Genomic DNA, 22,385 nt, shown 5'->3' with positions numbered 1-22,385 from the left:
TTGCACACTGAGCCCTATTGGCATAAGTCCTGATGAACCATGGGTTGACATGACGGATATCTTTGGAGGGAAAAGCAAAAGTACATTGAGAAGAAAGATTAAAGTTGAGGTCATAAGAGACTCTGAAACTTGCTCATAATAACGGAGTAGTTAAGGCAAATGGAAAAATGATAAAATCAGATGCTTGACAAAAAATTCAAATGTATCTCAAAAGGACTATGTAAAATATGATAATTTTATAGGTCTGAAAAGACATTGAGTTGGAAAAACAAAAAGGAATAAAATATTCACATTGTATAAACTGAAAGAACTAAATAAAAAGTCAAGCATCAAGTTGCAAATATTTAAAGATTCTGAATAAAATACTGAATCAAATGTGTAGGGAAAAAACACTCAGAAATATTGTACCAAAAATAACTGGTAGATATCACCCATTTTAAGATGCATAATATGAGCAAGAATTAACAGTACTGAAGTAAGAATTCCAAGCTCTACTGAAAGCATTAGCCAAAAACAACTTTATAGGGATCGATGGCACACACGTTGAAATGTTTCAACACGTTAATGAAACACTGGAAGCACATACTCATTCATGTACGCTAGGAAATTTGGAAGACAGCTACTTGGTCAGCTGTTTGGAAGATTTATATCTGTACCCATTCCAAAGAAGGCGACCAAACAGAATGTTGAAATCATGGAACAATATCATTAATATCACATGGTGGTAAAATTTACTGATGATCATGCAACAAAGGTTGTCAGAAGTAAAAGCCAGATTCCAAAGTAGATGTGGGACAAAGGATAAGCTTGTTGTTGTCAGATGGCTCTTTGCTCAACGCAGCGAATACCAGAAAGATGTTCACTTGTGTTTTCTGGGCTATGCAAAGACATTTAACTTTGTGGATCATAATAAACTATGGATAGCCTGGAGAAGAAGGAGAATACCAAAGTATATCTTTGTCCATTGATCAAGAATGTGAATGGAACTCGGGAACACTGGATGGTTATAAATCAGGAAAGGCCTGCATCTTGATTGTATCGTCTCCCCAAATTTATTCAATCTCTAAGCTCAGCCAAACATGCCAGAGATGAAGAAGAATTTGACATCACATTTAGCGGAAGGCATATTAACAACCTGTGAAATGCAGATGACACACAATCTTGCTGGCTGTAACTGAGCAGTTGAAGTACTTTCAGATAGAGTTCAAGAATTGCTGCCTTCAGTAGGGATTACAGCTCAATATAAAGAAAACAAACTCTCCACAACTGGATTAATAGTAACATCAAGATAAGGGGGAATGACTGAAGTTGTCAAGATCTGCTCTTGGTTGGGTCCACAATTAATGCTCATGTAAGGAGCTGAAAATAGCTCAAATGGGCTGTTTGTATTGTGTAAAATGTTACACAAGCCCGCTTTAAAGTGTTCATAAGCAAAAGTGTTTCTTTGAGGACTAAGATGCTCCTTGCTCAAGCCACGGAGTTTCCAACTGTCTTGTATTGGCAAGTAGTTTGGTTTTAAGAGTTTTCATATCCATATAAAAGTTGGACTTTGAATAAGAAGAATCAATGCCTTTGCATGATGGTGCTGGAGAAGAATATTGAAAGTGGCCTGGAGGCCAAAAGGGCAAACAGGTCTGTTTTGGGGAAGTGTGGCCAGAATTTTCCTTGAAGCCTAGGATGGCAAGACTTCCTCTCGCATATTTTGCATAGCCTGGGGCAGCTATCCAAAGCTCTTGTGAAATGCAATGAGGAGAGACTAGACCCTTGACAAGGACATCATGCTCGGTAAGGAGTCAGCAAAAAGAAAACCCTTCAAGAAGTTTGATTGAAGCAGTGCCTGTAATATTGGAGCCCACAATAACAGCAAACATGAGAATCGTGCAGGACAGGGCAGTGTATTGTTCTATTGCACACAGAGTCACTCTGCACAGCAACATTCAACCTTTCCCAAGAATAACTTAACGTCCTGGACAGAGTATATGAAAGCAAAGGACCCTCTGGAATACAGAAATGTGTTGATTTTGAGATTCAAATCATAATATAAAACCAAAGAAAACCCACTGACATCAATTGTATTCTGACTCATAAAGACTTCAAATTCGGGGCCTGGGGCTGTACATCTTTACAGAAGCAGATAGCCCCAGTTTTCTCTGACTCATTCTTGGATATGAACCATTTAACTGGAGTCTAGAAGCTCAACGCTTACCTGACAGCACCCCCAAAGGACCACATGGCAGTGAGTTCTTTGGCTTTTCTTTGTATCTCCAGTTTAGAGAATATTGAAATGTTGAATTGAGGTCCTGTTCATACTAAATATTTTTGATGCAAACATTCCTTCTTTAACCAAAGTCTCTGGGAAGGAGCACTCTTGAAATAGAAACTTGGTCATGGCTCAAGCCCACTAAGTGTTCCATCAAAGGACAATGACAACGTTGATGTGTGCACACATTTATAGTCCCAGAAATTTGACAGGGGTTCCTATGACTTGAAGACAATTTAATGGCAGTGGGCTTGGTGAAGCATGAATTAATTGGTCCAAACCTAGAAGATCGCCATAGGAAGTTAAAACACATTTCCTTTTCTTCTCCCACGATTATCAGACCCCCCAAAGAATTTACACATCCAATCTCAAGTGGGGTAACAAGGCACCAATCCTTTTTCATTGGTGTCAGTAACACCAGATGGGTAGCCTAGGTACTACCGCATTGTAGCTGTGTAGGTCTTTTAAAATATCAGATTTAAATAATATTCATTTTGGGGGGAAATATAGTATCCAAAATCCTGGATACATTTGAAAATCATTCCTAGTATCAAGATTTGGGAAAATCTCAAAAGTGAAAACACAACCAACAGATCACCAATAGTCAGATGACACAGACGTTGAAATTAGTTGACAACTTTTAAAATTTAAGGGGGAAGATGAACCTAAAAAATTAGAGCATGGTTAAATTTTAATTCATTGAAATTCATAAAATTGATACAAGGTCACAGGCCAGCAAATCTAACAGCTGATGATAAAATAATGTGTATTTTCTAATAAAAATTTAATATAAACAAATAAAAATATCAGAGCTTTAGGTTCTGTGGGAAGAAAAAAGATTTGGAGTTCCATAAAAAGGGGAGTGTGATGTTGAAAAAACAAATATAAATGTGATAGATACGATTTTTCCAATTAGCCCTAAAGCATACAATTATATACTAGCTGAATGAACTACAGTCAAATGAAACCCAGAGAAATTTACATAACGCTCTCATAGCAAAGTAATGAAAAATAAAGGAAGAGAAAGAAACCTTGGAAGCAGCTAGAAAGAAAGGATGCAGAAGACTATCTGTTCCGTAAAAGATTTACAGTCTTTGCAAACCCTCTATAAGGTTGCAGTGAGTCAGAACAAAGTGACTGGCAGTGGGGAATGAGACACAAGGATTCAAATGAAAGTGGACTTGTCATCTGCAATCCATGGAGATCAGAGTGCAGTGATCAAACATTTTTCAAATTCAGAAAAAATAAATAAATGTCGACCACAAATGAGTATATAACGAACACCATCCTCCAGACCAGTGGAGGGGCACAGCCATTCTCAGAGGCCAAGTAAAGGAACTTGTCTCCAGCAAACCCATATTCTGTAAATAGTAAAATTAATTTCACAACATAACCCAGAGAGAATTGAAAATGAAAGAAAGGTAGAAAACAATGGGGGAATTAAAAACCATACGGGTAAATATGGTAGACAAATATTTAAGAAATAATATATTTTACCCTTGCACTTAGGTGGTTCCGTCCAGGTTCCATTCATGCACATCACTTCTACCTCTCCATAGAGTTTATAATGTTTGTCACATTCATAACGCACTTTCTCTTCCGGTGGATACTTCATCATCGGTTTTGAGATCATCTTACCATTTTCAATATTGGGAGGATTCCCACAGGAAACATCTAGTAAGAGAGAGAGAGAGAGAGAGAGAGAGAGAGAGAGAAGACTGTCCATTTTCAGTAGGAAATCAATAAACAAGATTCCAAATATATTTCAAAAGAAGTTTAAAATCAGTAGACAATTTATAATGATGTTTGCTAATGTTAAGAAATGTACATGGAAGATTTAGGAAAATTAAATTTAAATGCTGCAACATATAAAGTTTCAAAGCCTTAAATATATTCTCTATTTTTATTATAACACGGTGGTTTTTCTTTCACCTTGTAGCCTGTGAAAATGAGATTGGTCCTGAAAATTTATAGAATTACTAAAACAAATATTTACTATGAACCCAATATGAATTTAGAAAGTGTCAAATTTGCAAAAATTTAACTATGCAATGTGAGGTATTTATTTTAAATTATTTTGCTTATTATTAATGTTTTAACTCCTTAGAAACTTATTAGAATTAAGCATTTCTTTAAATTATATGTCAAAAGTTAAGAGCACACTTTAAAGTACATTACAGTATAAAAAGACTTTAAGTAACTGAAATAATTCAAATGGGAGGTGCAAAATAATGATGAGGAAAAGATAAAGAAACCGATTCCATTTGGAACCCATGGTTATAAGCTATTATGGCTTCACGTCCACCTGAAACTCTCCAAACAATTATGCACTCAGATCATTACATTGTTAATCGTTTTCAAATATCAAATTCTTTAAAGCAATGGTTGTCAACCTTCCTAATTACGTGACACTTTAACACAGTTCCTCATGTTGTGGTGACCCTCCACAATAAAATTATTTTTGTTGCTTCTTCATAACTGTAATTTTGCTACAGTTATGAATTGGGTGACACCTGTGAAAGGGTCGTTCGACCTCCAAAAGGATCAAGACCCACAGTTGAGAACCGCTGCTTTAAAGAGTTCCAGGTCAATGCAAAAGCAAGAGTAGGTAAGACTTGATTCCCAAATGAAGTGTACTTGCAGCAGTCTGCAACCCTACCAGTTATTTCATGTGTCTAACCTTGCTCTCCCCTCCTATCTGCCAACCACTTGGCTGATGTATTGTTTCTTTGTTTATCCTGAAATAATTTTCAATCGTACCTTTGTGTAGAAACATGTCACGAAGTGCTGGCTACGTGACAGGGAGTGTATACAAACCTGTATCAAGTAAAGCTCTGGTTCCCTGGACTGCGTTTTGCAGGGACCCTAACTCCTCAACTGCATCTACACTTTCCTCTCATCTAGGTTTGCCCATGGCAGATCGTGCCCCCTCGAAGCTGTTCGATTTATAGCATAAGAGCTGCACTGATTTGTCTTACAGTCTATAAGATTTACCAAATTTATATCAGGGTCCCTTATCCAAGTTTTTTTATTTAATAGGTCTAGGGTGGACCCTTAGATCTATTTGTCTTAGCAACTTTCCAGAAAACATTGATGCTGCTACATCAGTGGCCACTCTGTTAGAACCACTGGGCTAAGAGGCTAACTGTTGTCTATGTGTTGCACACCCCTTAAACTATGCCCATTTGTTCAAAGTGCCCAAAAAAGAGGGTTTTATTGTCTAATGTATCATCTTTTAGTAAATTTAAGGTTTAACCAAAGTACCTTTACATGTAGGAGTTCCTATCCATTTACTCTTGATACACTTTATGATATTTGACCCATCTAATTGGAAATTCTTTTCACATTCGTATTCGACTTGTTCTCCTGATTTATATGACTCCTTTACAGTGCTTTTGAGTACAGCATGAGGAAATGTGGGTACTTCAAAGCAATCTGTAACTGAAAGAAATGGAATAAGGAATTCAGCAAATCTTTAAAATCTATAATATTCAATATTTATCGTCTAAAATAACTAGCATTAGATTATACCATTAATCACTGTACAGTCTTTTTCTTTCAACTTGACAAAATAAATTCTATAGTGTCTTGATGTAATTACATTCCATTGTTGTACATGCATCAAAGCCATAGGTTGGGATGTTCATAGTGGAGACTCCCTGATATGTGTAGACACAATGATTGGGGGTCATTTTTCTTTTTACATTCAAATTTATTCTTGCCCTGTTGTAGTCACTTGTATCTTGTATTCATGTCTATTTTTTTTTCTTTCTGCTTCTGTTAAAATGTAACTTATGGGAAATTAAAATAGTTTAGGAAATTGTATGTTTATAAGGAGATAATGGAAAAGCTGACAGCAGAGTGGGGAATGATTAGATAGACGAGGACGGGTCCCTTGCACATCAGAAGCAGAGTTAAGAAGTCTAAAAATAAAGACTTGGTTTCCAGAGAGCAAAGAGAGGATGATTTTAAAAGGTCATAATTTGTCTCATGTTGCCAAGCGTTTCTTATTCCTAAGGTTAAAATTGTCCACCAGAATACAGAACAATTTCCCACAAGCAAATTGCTACATTCTACAATTACTGCATATGTGCTTAGATGTACCACCTCTGCTTTGAATAAAATATATTTTTTCATTCATGGAAGAAAATTAAATTTATACTTTTGCAATCTGGTGGGGTAGGCCATTTTCCTCCAAAGCATTTTATAGATTCAGGTCCATTAATCCCAAAGCCATCAGAACAGATGTAGGTAACTTCTTCCCCATGTTGGTAGCTGTCTAACTCAGGAGACAGAGAACTGTGAGGTCTCCCCGGTGGAGGACCACAAGGCAGTCCTGAAATAGCAAGAAAGGATGCATTCATTTTTCACTTCTGAAATTTAATTTTGTATATCATGTGTTCTATTTAATCATTTTATGTATTTGAAAAGATATTAAAACACAGGAGTTAACTATTACATCATGAAGTATATACAGAAAAAAGAAATTAAAACACAGGAGTTAACTATTACATTATGCAGTACATACACACCACTCTGTGGTCTTTCAGAACAGGCCTAAAAGCTTGAGCTGGAATATTGGTGCACTTATGCACAATATAGTTAATGCTTCTCTGCCAGACATGAATGATTAAAGGAAATAAAGGAAACATGAACGATCTTTCAAAATAGACCATTAGGTTACAATAAATCAGAAGGAACATTGGAGGGAAAACATTTTTTTTTAAGAGAAACCACTGGTTGACAAATCAAACTCTAAAACTTCTCTAGACAAAGTGGCTGGAGTACACGAAGTTACATGTTTCAAGAAAAAATAAATGCCAGGGTTTAAAGTGATTCTATATTGAGATTAAATATGTTTATCTTGCATATGCAATAGGTCCTTTCCTAGTAAGGTATATGAAGAATTGTATTAATAAGTCTAAATTAAATTCCTTATGCCTTTGATCAGGATTGATTATTTATGATAAATTACTCCCAAGCAGAATTTGACTAGTCTTGTGCCCTCACCTACACACTGCGGTGGAGAACTCCATTTTCCCATGTGGCATGTGATTCCCTTTTCTTCAGAGCGCTTGAAACCTTCTTCACAGCTATAACTTAACGTCGTGCCATGTGAGTACCTGGATTCAGGGGTTTCTGTCCTTTCTTCTGAAGAGCTAGATGAGTTAATTTTTCCATGTTCAATAGGAGAAGGTGGATTACATGGGGTTTTTTCTATATGAATATAAGAGATCAAAACAATAGAGTACAAATATAAAGTCTAAAATGAAGAATCAAATAAAATCTTTTTGAAATTTTAAGATAATTTATATTATGATTATAATTTTTAAAACTAAGAAATATCTGGACCTTGTGACATTCTAAATCATCACTATGTCTATGCTACTCTCATCTCATTAAATGTCCTTCTTTACCGGCCCTTTTATCAAGCAAAATAAATGATAACAAAAGCACTATGTGATATATTAAAAAAGAATAATGTCTTCTTATTGCGTTTACATCATATCTAAATGAATTAATGATTATTAATTTTGGCCCATCAGTGTTCTCTGCTTTGTTAAGTAAAGTGCAGTAGACATACAGAAAAATCTTCATGTTCTTCAATTATGCAAAGCACAGTAGACTGTTTATCCCACTTTGAAAGAATCTATGAAAACAAGTTAAGAACTACTAACCAACACAGCGTGGAATAGACTGCCAATTTCCATCTTTGCACACGATTTCATCTCCCTCCAGGATTAAGTAATTTTCTTGACAAGCAATAGATACTGTCTCTCCATTCTGATAATTCACTGTCGTTGTCATAGTTTGAGCATTGGGAATTAGAGGAGGAGGTGGGCATACCTGTGGTTTTTCTTCTAAAAATATTGAAATTGGATTATTTTATTAAAAAGTCATAATTTGAATAGAATGATAATTTTAACACTTAGAATATGAAATATGAATGTATCATAAATAAGCACACAATAATTTTTATGCTCTTTGCTAGTATGTGTATTATTTTGTGGCCTATTAACACTTTGAGATGATCACTTTTGGTTTATATTTGTATCGTTTTGCCTTTAGGTTCTTCCTTTTATCCTTTCTGTGACAGAATATCAGGCAGTCACATGTACAGATTTTGGATGAGTATAATAAAGTGTTCTGGAATTCCTTTTTCTTGGATGCTGTCCATACTCTGTTTACTTCACAAACAATGACTACCTTCCCATGGCCAATGGGACTCAAGCAACATCTTTCTGGGTTTTCTCTGTTTCCATGCAACACCCACCGGATATCAGAAAAGATACCCCTTATCCAGATTGTTTTCTGAATCTGGCTTGCAGCTCCGACAGCTCCCTATCAGCCTATCACTACAAAATGTTGAATGCTCGTCATCAACATTTTATCTCCATGTGATATTTTTAAACACTGTCTGCATTCTGTGGGGTCGCCTTTCTTAGGAGTGGCCGTAAACATGGGTCTCTTCCAGTCCACTGCTCAAGTAGCTGCTTTCCACACTGTTGAGCTTAACAACCCAATGCCCAAGTGTTGCATCTGTTTCTTTAAGCAGTGAATTTGGTATTTAGTCAATTATGGGATTCTTGTTTTTTTTCTTAAGGAATCAAGTAATGATAACATGAAGTGAAGGCATGGGTTTGTCTGCATTCTCTTCTCGAAGCTTAATAGTTCCATCTTTTGTTTCTAAAACATCATCTAATATTGCTCTCTGATCAGAGTGGCCGGTAGGGATTGGTCTCTTTCAATATTAAAAAGCAGTTGTCTTAAAAATATGTGTAGAAAATACTTTGAAATGAAAAGCAATTGAGTATACTTGTTCTGGTTTATTCTGTACTCTTTATTGTGCGTATCTTCTGGTGTAGTAGTTATGCACTGGGCTGCTAACTGCAAAGCCTGCAGTTCAAAACCAGCACCCACTGCATGGGAGCCTGATGCGGCTTTACTCCATGGCAGAGTTGGTCTCCTGAAATCATGTTATTTGTTTTCCTGTTTTTCGGTATATGATACCCAGGATTGGAAATCCTATAAGGTCATCAAGTAGAAAAAGGTTTTATGGAGTTGTGGGGAGGGGGAAACAAAGGTGGGGGTGTGATGTGAAAGGGAGATGATGTTGAGGTTTTGAGGAAAAACAAGAATGTTTGGATACTTATTGTGGTAGCAATTGTGAAATTTTCCCTGACATGATTGAACTATGAAATAATATGGTATATGTATTAACTCCCAATTATTAATAAAATTTTAAAATATGCAGCTTCACAATTTACTGTGAAGCTACGTTGATCAGTATAATTTGTGCATAAGAAGATATGAGGAAATAAGTTTACTGAAATAAGTCCAGAATTAAACCATTACTATTTTATTCAATTTATTTTCTTTTCAAAATTTTTCCCACAACTGACTAATCATACAAAAAAGAACATCCATCTCTACTTAGCAATTTCCTTAAAGAGTAGTACAAGACAGTATGCATAAATGCAAATGCCAAAACTGTAAAAATTCTTCGCCGAAATACAGGGTAACTTGTGCACTTGACTGCATATAAATATTGTTTCCTTAAAACAAACAAGCATAAACAGTTGAACTTTAGATAGAAGGTTTGCATTAGGATTGGTGTGAAACCACTATCTGTATATGCGGGATACCACACAAAAATGAATTTTTTTCCCAAAGCTTTGTATTCAAATTTTTTACAAACCAAGTTTATTACCTTCAAAGAACTCTCCATTAAACTTAATAATCCTAACCAACTGAGCTCTTTTCCCTTTTTGAAGAGGCCCCCCTCGTATGTGAGACTTAGAAATCCAGGTAAAAGTGTTGCGGACAGAGGGACAAGGGTTCCTGAATCTGGAGAAGAGAATCGCAGATAAGCAAGGGGGTAAGATGGACTAATGCTTCCGTGCCGTTGGTGAAACACAGGAGCCTCAGGAGTACAACAGCAATGAGCGAACTTAGTGACCAGGTAGTAATGTAAAGCTTCCAGTTCTGTTGCATTTGTTTCATAGTCAACGAATGAACACCATGTGGTTATTACTTAGAAACGGGCTCTGATTAGTTTCTCAATTATCCTGCAAATTGAAACTCATTTGTTACAATATATGAATCAATAACTACTTTCATGTTATAAAGGTTGCAATTGCGTAAGTTAAGAGGAAAGAAAATCCACTTTTTAAAACATGATACCCAAGACCTTACCTGCACAAGTTACCTTGGGATCCCACACTCCATTTATGCATACTGATTTTTTGGATTTGCCTTTACATCTGTAACTTAAGGTTTCATTATGATTGAAGTCAGCCTGACTTGATGGGGTGAATTCCAATTTACGTTGGCGTGGGATGCTACACTTCTGGAGTTGTTCTGTTTCTGTAGAAACAAAATTTTTCCATGAAAAAACTGATTAAGAAGAAATAAGCAAGTATTATGTACTACAGCTATAGAAAAGTAAATGATCCATTCAGTCGAGCTAGTTATTCCTCATCATACTACATGAAGTGAGTTTTTATATATAAATGTAGTTCCTCATCCATCTTTAGAAATGTCTGAGCAAATATTTATCATCATTACATGTTTCAGCTAGGGACTGAAAAGTTCACTTTTTTGGACAGTGTATATAGTGAACAATGCTGACATAAACTTTATTGTCCCGGTTATTTTATCCATGTCTTTGTCGTTCCTAGGTATCCGAGTGCCTCAGTGGCTGAGCATGGGGCTGTGATCCTTGGGGTCGGCAGTTACAGACAAGCAGCCTGGCAGTAGGAGAAGGAGGGGCCTTTCTATAGTTCTACCCTCTCCTATGGGGTGGAGGTAAAATGCCATCAACTTGTTTGCAGTGAGTTTTTTCCTGTTTTTTTTTTTTCTTTTTTGTAGTTCCCACCAAATGAGCAGGTGGAACCATGCAGCTATGGGGTGCGAAGCACTAACAGAGGGAATTAGTGAGTGTAGGACTGAGGAATCTTAGAAGCAGAAAGATAGCATTTCCAGAGCCTCAATGAAGGAGTTACAGAGCAGTACCTTTGCAATCACTGCCTGAGGGGGTAGAGGCCACAGAGGTCATGTTAAGAACAGAGGGACCACAGTAGAGGTGTAAAATGCCATTGTGACCATGGGTCAGGAGGGACAGAGCAGTGGGAGGCAGGCTTCCTGGCCTGCCCAGGTCTCTGCTTTATGGAAACTGGCCTTGTTCTGGTGGGGAGTTGGAATCGCCTTATCCACTGTGTGACAAAAGGAGGTCACATGTAGCCCACACACTGATTTAGCAACTCGCCTGCAAGCTGATGCAGTCTCACTGCAATGTGAACAGAGAGGCACATATTTTTTCATAGTTTTCAAAATGCATTACCTTATTTTTCAATTATAAGCTTATATCATCAAAAAATGATTCCTAGGATGAAAGAAGTAGGCAGTTTAAAAGAAAATCTTTTCAGAAATGTAGAATATTGAAAAGTTAAGATGTACAGAATTTGAATATTTGAATGACTATTTTCGAGATGACTAGGAAAACAGAGATAGGCAAGTGGACTAAGAAATCACTAATTGATGTAATAAAATATTAGGATTTGAGGGAGTTCTTCTATATTGTAGACAATTGTGTAATCCAATTGTAATTTAATGCCATTTTAATTCATCTTTCCCACCCAAATGTTTAATATATATACCTGTAGGTGTAGATATAGCTTTATATTTTAATAATTCTATGATTATGGCACTTTTTTTGCATTTGATAAGATACCAATGTTAGTATTTGATAGCATATGTTATTAACGGTTAGAAAAAGCAGAGTTAGTAGAGACTAACCAGTAAAAAGAAAAGTTAAAAACTGGACACAGACAGGTGGTGGTTTTGTAGTGCAACAAATGTGGGCCCAGCAGAGAAGACAAAGACGATGCTGGATCAGGAAGAATGGGCGGTGGCTTTAGTCGGAAAGTGTTTAGTAAAAATGTAACCATAAATTAGCCATGAAAAGAGCCTGATGGAAAATATATTAGGGACTTCAGAGAATGTCCACCCAGTCTGTGAAAGGAATGACCCATCACATGGTGGGAAGAGTTAGTACTGGAGACCCCCTTAGTACAAGGCGCTCTTGAGGGGGAGAAACTTCAGAGGTATCTGCAGTTAAGAGGAGCTCTTATAATTGATATGTGATTCTTAATAAACAAATCTGGAGGAGTGAAGATTCCAGACAGGAAAGAGGGTTCAAAGTCGACGCTGAGCAGGGACAACTGGTAGAGGAGGACTACAAAGGAGCCTTGGTGGCACAGCAGCTAAGCGCTGGGCTACTAATGAAAGGGTTTTCTTCAAACCCGCAGCTGCTAGCCACTCCACGCAGAGAGAGGCAGTAACCTGGTTCTGCAAAGACGATCACCTCAGTGCCGTTTCCACTCAAAGCAATCCACGCTTGGTGTTGTGTTTTTCTGGATGCTATGACAGCTGAAGGCCATTACACTAAGTGAACCTGTGTTGAGAAACATGCAGGACAGGACGGTAGCTCTGCGCTCAGAGGGAGTCGTCATTGAAGCTAAGTTTCAGTGTAGGTTGGAATGAAAAGCTGACCATTCTCATGCCTGATAGATACTATCTTGGGTGACTCTCCATGTGAATGGAGGCAAAATCATCTATGGACAAATCAAAGAGGACACATGAGGAGTTAGATCTGGAAGAACTGGCCCTGGCAGTAGTAAGAAAGCACTTAGAGAAAAGGTAATGTGAGCAATGCAGCAGTGAGCAAAGCAGGTGTGCGTTTCTGCTCGCCTGGAACCTGATCCTCAGCTCTGCATTGGACGGGAATTACTGGTCATTAACTTCTAGAAATCTGAGGATGACATAACCGTATGTATCTAGAAAACTCTGAATGGAAGAATCAAGTAAAGTTTTTATAAAACTCCGTTAATGGAAATATGAATCAGGGCCCTCATCCCCCCAGTGGTCTTGGCAGGTCAGGATGAATGACTTGCACAAAGAAACTCAGGGGGCACTTTGCTTCCTGGCATGCGTCCTCACTGAGTCATGCGTCTGCAGTTGTAATTGTGACTGAGGGGGCCTGTGGCCGCCCACACTGCTGTGCATTCCCTGCCTTCTGCTGCTTTTGAAAGAGACTGAGAAATGCACGCTGTCAGACCTGTGAGAGAGGCAAGAGGAGTAAAATGGGTATTTTCTCAACTTGAGGTTTATTTTCCAGCAACTGATGGAATGAGATCAATGATAACAATGCTGACAGTTATGCAAAATACTTCCATCTTAATTATTCCTTTGGCTGTTATTTTATATCATATGCCAGTTTATATGTAATTCTAGTTTCATGCTTAGAAAAAATTACCAAATTGTGCGGTATAAGAATAGTAACATTTTGTTGCAAGTTTGTATATTTTGCCCGGGAGATATGTCCTGTAGATTGTGAGATAAGGATGAAATACTTTGATTTTTATAACATAAGACCTAGTATTTTTCATCTGAGTCTGCCCATATAGCTTTACAGTAACTCTTTTAAACAATAATAAATAACAATTTGAAAAATATGTTCTTACCAATGCACTGAGGAAGCTGAGTCCACTTTCCACTGACACATGTGATTGCCTCATCTCCAATCATTGTAAATGATTCTGAGCAGTTGAATTTCACTGAATATCCATGGTGATAGGGATGGACAGAGGGCAAGTCATAGCCATGCTCAAGTGTCGGTATGTTTTCACATGTGCGCTGCTCCTCTATAAAATGTGGTAAAATAACTTTAATTTAAAGCAGTATTTGTCTTATATGAATATCTATATAAACTAGGATATTCACATTTATAAGTTCATGTAGTATGTACATTACCAACACAAATAGGCAGAGTTGTCCAATCTCCGTCAACACATTGAATTTTCTTAGACCCCTTCATCGAGAATCGAGATGTGCAACCATATTCCACCACTTCACCATGCTCATATTCTTCTTTCTCTCTCTCCTTAACTTCCCCGTTGGGGAGGGGAGGCGGAGGGCCACAAGATTTTACTTCTCCTACAGTACAGATATTGTTGAAACAATGCTGAAATAGCTCATGTTACGATAAAAAGTTAAGCAAAGTGGAGAATATTTGCTTTACTACTTAGCTTACTGCTACATTCTCAGACAATGAAAAGGAAGAGTCTTTACCCCAACAGTATTTATTAATTGTTTCTTCTAAGGAAAGAAAAGTCCAGGTGGTTCAGAGGCTTAGTTCTGAGAACTTAAAGAAATGTCAGCAATTCTAACCCGCCGCTGCTCTGACATAGAATGACAGGCTATCTGCCTCCATAGAGATCACAGCCTTAGAAAGCCTAAAGAAGAGTTCCCCTCTGCCTTGCAGGGCTGCTATGCGTCCGCAGCATCTGCTGGTGCTCAGCATTGCCATTGGGCTGAATGCCACTCATTGTGCCAGAAGTAGGAGGTTTTGTTGTTGCTGTTGTTTGCTTTTTTATACTGAAGTAGTTGGATATCGGTACAGTTAAGACTTTAAATTAAATTATTATGAGCAATAAGCTGGATAGTTAGAGATGTGTACATATCAGCAAATAGTTATATAAATTAGTCATATGCATACTGCATGGGAACTCTTTTTAAATTATTTTTTAAATACTGTCATTTTTCAACCATTTGTAGATAACATGTTTTCTCTTTGATTAAGCTACGCGTGTGACTGGGTGAACTTTAAGCTCTGTGAGTGTTGTTTATGCAGGAGTAATGGAAACGTAATTAACGACCGTCAGTAGAATTCTTTCAGCATCACTGGCAGTCGAGCAGCACAGGTAAAGGAAAAGAGCCAAATGACCCCCCTCTCAGCTTCCGTAAACGCATCTCTGAGCACGCCAGCACACATTTCAAGGAACAACTGCACAGGGATCTCTCTGAGCTGTTTCCCACCCAACTCACAGCCTTCTGCTGTACAGTATCTCTGATTACGCTGCTAGATTAGGGATTATCTAAAAGTACACAAAATGCCAGAAAGAGAAAAGAGGTGATAACATCCAAATTTTAATCATTTTTGTATCAATGATAAGATAGTCACCTTTACATGTTGGTGGTTGAGGGGACCATCCAAAGTGATAACACTGAATAGAATCTGGTCCAATTATTCTGAATTTCTGTCTGCAGGTGAACTTCAGGACATCTCCAAATTTATACTTGTCTTTCTTAGGTGACGCTTCTAAGGATCGTGGTATATTAGGAACAATGCATTCTCTTTCTAAAAAATACAATGAGATATATTAATGAGGCCATACAATATTCCATTACCAATTAAGCTTCATTTATGTCATGAATTAATGAAACACTGCATGTAAACAGATGCAGAGGAGCATTATATAAACTCCTTTCTTTGAAAAAAAAATCACTTCACTTTTGGAAACCCTAAAAATTAACATTGAACTCAGTGAGATAGTATGGCATTGAACAGAAATATATGTGTCCTGAAAATATAGATGTAAAGGCAACCTGCTCGGTTAGATCTCCTTTTATAACTAGCATTTAAAATAGTTAAAGTTTTTTTTAGTCTTAAACAATAGAATTACTTTCTCAAATTAAGGAAGGAATGTTAGTTTTGAATTGAACATTTAATATAAATTTGTAATTTTGTATAACCTAATTAAACCATTTCTGCCAATCAATTCTGACAGATAGCAACTCTATAAACACAGTAGATTTTCCCCCTTGGATTTCATTAATCCGCCCCTGCCTCTTACTATTTTACTACTGCGAAGCAGCTGGTGGTGTTTGAAGAGCTATCTCTAGTTCATGCCCAAGTTCTTAATCACTGCACGACTGGAGCTCCTTTTGATCTGACTGGAAATCATGTGCATGCAAGTAAGAGATGTTTAAGGTATATTTTCTGGCAAGGAACACTAAAAATCCAAATATATACATATCTACAAATTAAGAAAAAATACTCATCAATTAACATTTACACTACAATTTATGATAACATCTTCTGGAAAGTGATTTTAAGAATACTTTGAATGGTCCTAAGCTGTATAATACATAAGTGTTTTTGTCCCAAATTCAAAATACATCCAAGATGATAGTTATATATATATCAATTTTAAATGCTAAATATACATTTTAACAATGTTGTAAAATATATTTTGAGTTTGGAGAGCAGAAGGAATACGCACAGGGCAAAATCCGGACTAGAAGGTGGATGTGGGCAGCTTTTCCTGCTCCATCCACATAAGACAGCCCTTCTTGCCCTTGAGAGTGTACAGGTGCATTGTCGTGAAGGAGCCGAATGCCCAGCAATGCAGTCTGTAATGGCCTCAAACATCTCCCCGTAAATCCTCATGATGGTCCTATGTCCTGGGACACACCACTCAGTGCACACTGCCATCTCCCCAGAACACATGTCTTTACCTTCAGCGCAGACATCTCTGTCTTGAAAGCCAAGAGGTCCTCTCCAAAGCTATTGGTTTGATTAGACTTGTTAAGGAGTGATCCTAACGACCTTCAGAGAAGTGTATGCCTGAGAGAGCTTGCTAGTAACCATCCGCTGATCACAGAGATGTGTCCAAACATAACCCATTTGAACTAAACCTGTGTCTGTATGACCTGTAACCTAGTAACACTAATTTATTATTTCTTCTTACATAACCAAATTTCTGGTTTATATACCAACACTTGATGGTCATAGGTAGTTCAATCATAATGTATCTAAGATAAAAGTTTTGGCATTGCTCCCAAACTTGGCCTGTCCTGGCAATGCCTTTTTAATAAATGGCTGCAATACACTGCATTGGTTTAAAAAAATAGTTGTTCTCAATCTGATCATCTAAATAACACAAAGTGATGGACTGGGACAAAATTTTACCAATGAAGTCACTTATTCCATTAAGTGACTTGTGCTCTACCAAGTGGGCTTGGTCAGCTCATGGTCCATTGGAAAGACCATGCCTTGAAATGAATGAGTTTATTATATAAAGACCAGTCCAAGGGAACTCAGTACCACCTAAAAGAGTCTCAAGTGGAGCACGCTCTTTGGACATGGAGTTCCTGAGCAGACAACACCCCCTACACCAAGAAACAAGTTGTAACCCGAAAGAAAATGTCCAAGGTTTATAAAGAGTAGCCAACACAGCAAAACCGAGCAGCAGAGAAAGAACAGAAGCATTTTGAGCAGCAGAACTGTGAGCGCTGCCATGACCTTGCCAGCCTAGGCACAGAGAACTGAGTGCTATCAGTTATGATTATTTCTGAAAGAGGAGGGTTCCATCCAGGCATGGAGTTGAAAGAAGTAGAATTCTTTACATGCAGGACAGAGGCCTGCATGTGCCCCTGGCTAGAGCGCCCTAAGCCTCCTCCAAGTGGGCCCTCGGCAGTATGGAGGGAGCCAGTGGAGAGGCAGCAAGAGTGACAAGGACAGACCCACAGGAGAACCTGGCCAGAGGGTTTCCCTGAGGACAAGGGAGGCCCAGGGCACAGCAGAAGACTTGGGAAACATGCGGGCTCCCAGCAGAAGCAGAAGTGCAGCCAGAGGTAACAGGAGCATGTGCACAGTACCTGACTTTGACCACAATAGGCCTGCCCAGCAATGCACGAATAGACGTTGGTAATTGGAGGAAAGCCAACAATTCCCCTTCAGAGTCTGTTCGTATTGCTTGCTGTTTGCTTGCTCTAAATAATAATAATGATTTTCACTTTGCCAACACTGTGTCAGTATCTCATGTGCCCAACTCATTGACACATGAGGGCAGCACCCATGGTAATTGCATGCACCTCATTCTTAGCAGTTTTATCGCGGCCAATAGTAAGACCTGCAGCCTTTCTGCATGTGCAAGCAGACTGACAAGCAGGCATAAATGGCTGCCATTTACCAACGTGTCTCTGAAAACCAAAACAGAATGTGTGAGACGCTTGATCCAACACACAGTCACTCTGTGTTTCCTTTCCACTGCCCGATATGTCCAAATCCCACTCTCAGCTCCGCATATCTTAATTCCTCATCTTACTTGAGTCCCACCATCTCTCAGTTTAAGGGGCTCCTTGCTGCCTGTCACGACTACCACACACAGACAAAGAAAACGAACCCTTCCAAATGCAAGTCTATTTGCATCACTGTCTTTTTTAAACCCCTTCTCTGTCTTTTCATCAGTAATGAAATAGGCCAATGTTCTATGTCCTGAAATGTTATGGATCATCTTGCTTTTGACTCCTCTCCTGATTTAGCTAATAAAATCCTACACACCTGGAGCAGATTCCTCTCATGCTCAGATTTTTAATTTTATTTTTATGTTAGAGCATTGTCCAAACTATTTCCTTGGCTTAGAAAAATGTATAGCTATTCATTTTAAAGAAGAAAGCAAAAAGCAAGCACTCAAATAAATCATTGAAGGGATTATGATTAACCAGAATTTGATAATGAGTGTCAGCTTCAAATAATTTGAAATGTGGAAGTAGGATTTATTAAAAATACATTTCAATGAGAAAGATCTAATTTCTGCTGCCTGTAGAAAACATTTATTATGTACTATTTTAAACACAGAGTACTATTTTTGGTCTTCAAACACTATTTCTTCCCAGTTTACATAAAAGCAGAAGGAGACATTTTGATTTAAATGATCATTCCTGAACAATGTTCCTTGATCCTTAAAATTCCCCCCTCAATAGAAACGCATACAGATAGATTATATTATCTGAATGTAATGAAGAGAGACAAAAAAAACCTAACAGGTACAGAACTCACCATAGCAGTTGGGTGTGTGCGACCAGCCATGCTCACCACATACTATAGAGCCTGTGGTGCTTCCAGCTGTGTTTTCATAGCCATCGCTGCATTCATAGTCTAGCTGGTCATGAAGCTTGAACCACGTGCCATTACGTTTGGGTCTGGCATTCTCAAATACCGGCATATCACAAGATTCTATTGCGTGGTAAAATTGACGATTTCATTTCACGTTATTTAATGGGCAAAACAACTGAGTAAATATTTTCTCAGAAACAACATATCCTACCTAATTATGTATCTTGTATGGTCCCCTGAGAAAAATAAATAATTGATTGCTTAAAATCATGATTACATTAGAAGTGCATGTTTATGATTTCAGCATTCTCTGCTTCACTTAAATCATTTGAAAATAACATTATTATAAGTACCTTTTTCTCAATTCCATTTGTTCTTGTGAGAATGTCCCATGCAGGTAAAATCAAACGTCAATGGAGTTTAATTCTTTTTTACGAAACCATAGTAACATTTTTTAAATTAAAAATATCAATCTTATGATCATTTGAGTTATACATGCTAGAGTAAATTGATAAATGGAATATGAAGATGCCGTATGATATTTTCACTCTCATAAAGGAGTCTTATAATATATATTAATCACAATGTAGGATAAACAAGTTGCTATGAGGTTAACTTTTGTCTTTCCCTTCCCCAAATCCATAATAAAACCACTCCCCAAAAATTTTAATTAAAAATAATTGCCCACTCATGCAGATATACTTCTGAAACACTGCCGAGTCACTTTGCAGGGGCGAGAGGATATATGTCACTTCAATGAGCCCAGTACTCTGACCTGTGGTCACTAAGTCCTTCCCACTCTCCCCACACTCCGCAGGCTTCAAAGGCTCTGTAAATCTCTAAGGGAGCAGACAGACTCAGCTTCTCCCCTAGAGAGGTGGGTTGGGTCACAGCTCTTTGGGTTAGCGGTTTTACACTGAGCCAAATCTCCTCCCAGAGTTTCAACTCCATCGTAGAGAACCTTTATAAGTATCTAGCCATTGCAGTAGACACAATTTTGATCATGATGAAACTTAATACTGTAAGAATGCTCCTCCCTTACATTACTCAACAAATAATGAAGATTTTTCAAAAGGGCCATACAGACTTTCGTAGGTTGGCATCCACTTAAATTAATTGCTTGCATTATAAAGGCCACATTATTCTGGGATTCTGTACCATGAATGTTCCCTTTATATTTAAAAACATAATGTCTATGGCTAGGAAAAAGGACTCCGTTATAGAACACTAGTCACCTAAACACAGGCATCAAGGAAACAATTTAATGGAAACCAACCAACCAACCTGTGTTTACGGGTTCAAAAAAAAGAGACATATTTACTCCTGAATAGACATAAAACTCACTAACTAGCTTCCAAATCTGAGGATTGTTTGGAATTGGGAAACACTTGAAAAAAAAAAAAAAAAACTTGAGCTTCAAAGATGGAATGATCTTTTATCCTAAAAGTAATCTTGTAAAAGAGTCTAACATGCTTAATTATAAAGATACATATATACACGATTACATATATGATTTTATATTAAATACATTTTACAAATGTTATCTATAAATCTGCCTTATATATAATTTTTACATTATACGTGGTTTTTATATTTTATATGTATGCTATGTATTTTCTATAGGGTTGTTACCTTATTAATATAATTTCTATGTGTTACATATAATTTTGACATTGTATACGATTTCTAAATGTACATTATTCCTATGTTTTGAACTTCCATATAATATTATAATATATAACATATAATTTTCATATCATGTATATGATATTGCTGATCATTTCTATATTATTTATAATTTCTGCATATCTCTTTAGTTCATCATTATAAGTGGAACTATGTCAGCCACACCCTCTTCCTACCACTCCCTAAAATCAGAGCATTAAGGTGAGGAAATACTTGGAATCTATCATAAAAAATAAACTTAGTAAATTCCTTACTAATGCATGTCGGTTGAATTGACCATCCACTTTCCAAGCACGTAATGAATCCCGATGCTTTACCATCTGCTGTCACATATCCTGGTTTACACGAATATTGTGCGCGTTTATTGACAGGATATGTAAACTCAGATTCAGAAAGAAATCCATTCTCAATGTTTATGTCTGATCTTGAACATGTTTCTAAAGGAAACAAAGGACAACCAAGTGATGAGCATATGTCCAATAAACATTTTTTATTCAGAGTCAAATAATAAGACAATAGAATAAAATACGTCATTAATAAATGAAACTCTGAAATAATTCCAATTACCCAAGATATTTGAGTGAGAAAAGATGCTGCTTCATAAGCTATCACAATAAAAAGCTTTACTAAATAATTTTGAGAAAAGGGAGATTGAAAACAAGCATGAAAAAGGCACCATGGTAGGTATAGCGCTAGCATGTTGTAGGCTTCCAGATTCATAGACAACTCAATTTCAAATCCTTTCTTAGGAGGAATTATGGGCGTTGGATCACAGATTGATAGTTGCCATAGCGTCAACTCTGGCAGAACAAAATGTTGCCAGTCCTTCATCATTTTCATGATCAGCAGAATCAAGGCTTTGCTTGTAGCTTCATACCAGTCTTCTCCCAAAACTCTCCCTCACCTCACTGGACCTCTTATCACTGTGATGTCTTCCAGTACTGAATGACCGATCCCTCTTGAACTTGTGTCCAAAGCAAGTGATTCAGACAATGTTTTGCTGTGATCATATGGGTTGCAGCTAACTTTTGATAATGCGTGTCCAGGTCATTATCCTCGTCCGTCTTAGTCGGGAAGAACTGCTAAAACCTGTCCACACGGGGTGACCCTGCTGGTAGTTCATATATTGGTGCCAGAGTTTATAGTAATGAGTAAACGTCCATAGTTAGTGATATTCGGGAAGGACTTTGTCACACTAAACACCTGTATCAGAAAAGAAAAGGTTTTCCACATCAATGACTTCAGAATCATTAGAAAAACTACAATAAATTAAACTCAAATGAACCAAAAGCAAAAACATCAGAGCAAAAACTGACCAAGAGAAAATCATTGGGAAAATGAATAAACTGAGTATTAGGTGAAGAGAACAGCACAACTCCCAGACAAGTTTCGGGTTATTGGTAAATCACGATGGCGTCTTTCTAGAGATAGAGCGTTCTTATTTCCTTTGATAAGCCGTTTGGACATAAGATATTAAGTTTTTATAAGATTGTGAATTCAATTGATAAAATCCAGTTGATCCACAGTATTTTTTAACACACTAGGATAAAAAACAAATTTAATTATGAGTTTCAACAATGAGATCAATTGCTTGACTACATTAAGGAAATTAAAAGCATAATAAGGGGATGTCAGCAATTATGAGCAATGCCAATAAAATATACAAATAAATAACCAATAAACTAAAACACTTAA

At 37.3% G+C, this 22,385-nt stretch overlaps 1 protein-coding gene across 3 annotated transcripts in view; it reads right to left on the bottom strand.

The window, feature by feature from the left end:
• Nucleotides 1-22,385, bottom strand: part of LOC142423356 (complement factor H-like) — a 72,158-nt gene that overhangs the window by 3,124 nt on the left and 46,649 nt on the right. For 2 of the 3 annotated variants that reach the window (XM_075528624.1, XM_075528618.1), the window contains exons 11-21: nucleotides 20,945-21,127; nucleotides 18,948-19,124; nucleotides 15,285-15,461; nucleotides 14,075-14,257; nucleotides 13,786-13,965; nucleotides 10,457-10,627; nucleotides 7,939-8,121; nucleotides 7,271-7,477; nucleotides 6,423-6,596; nucleotides 5,525-5,701; nucleotides 3,758-3,934 (exon numbers count right to left, since the gene is read on the bottom strand). In XM_075528624.1, coding sequence (XP_075384739.1) covers nucleotides 3,758-3,934; nucleotides 5,525-5,701; nucleotides 6,423-6,596; nucleotides 7,271-7,477; nucleotides 7,939-8,121; nucleotides 10,457-10,627; nucleotides 13,786-13,965; nucleotides 14,075-14,257; nucleotides 15,285-15,461; nucleotides 18,948-19,124; nucleotides 20,945-21,127 — 1,989 coding nt within the window. Of the gene's footprint in view, nucleotides 1-3,757; nucleotides 3,935-5,524; nucleotides 5,702-6,422; nucleotides 6,597-7,270; nucleotides 7,478-7,938; nucleotides 8,122-10,456; nucleotides 10,628-13,785; nucleotides 13,966-14,074; nucleotides 14,258-15,284; nucleotides 15,462-18,947; nucleotides 19,125-20,944; nucleotides 21,128-21,228; nucleotides 21,894-22,385 lie in introns of those variants that run through there. The other variant, XM_075528634.1, reaches the window with a different exon arrangement.

This window comes from Tenrec ecaudatus, chromosome 1 (genome assembly GCF_050624435.1).
Source record: "Tenrec ecaudatus isolate mTenEca1 chromosome 1, mTenEca1.hap1, whole genome shotgun sequence".
NCBI lineage: Eukaryota > Metazoa > Chordata > Mammalia > Afrosoricida > Tenrecidae > Tenrec > Tenrec ecaudatus.
Note: the sequence above shows the minus strand (reverse complement) of the source record. Positions and strands in the feature narration are given on the sequence as shown.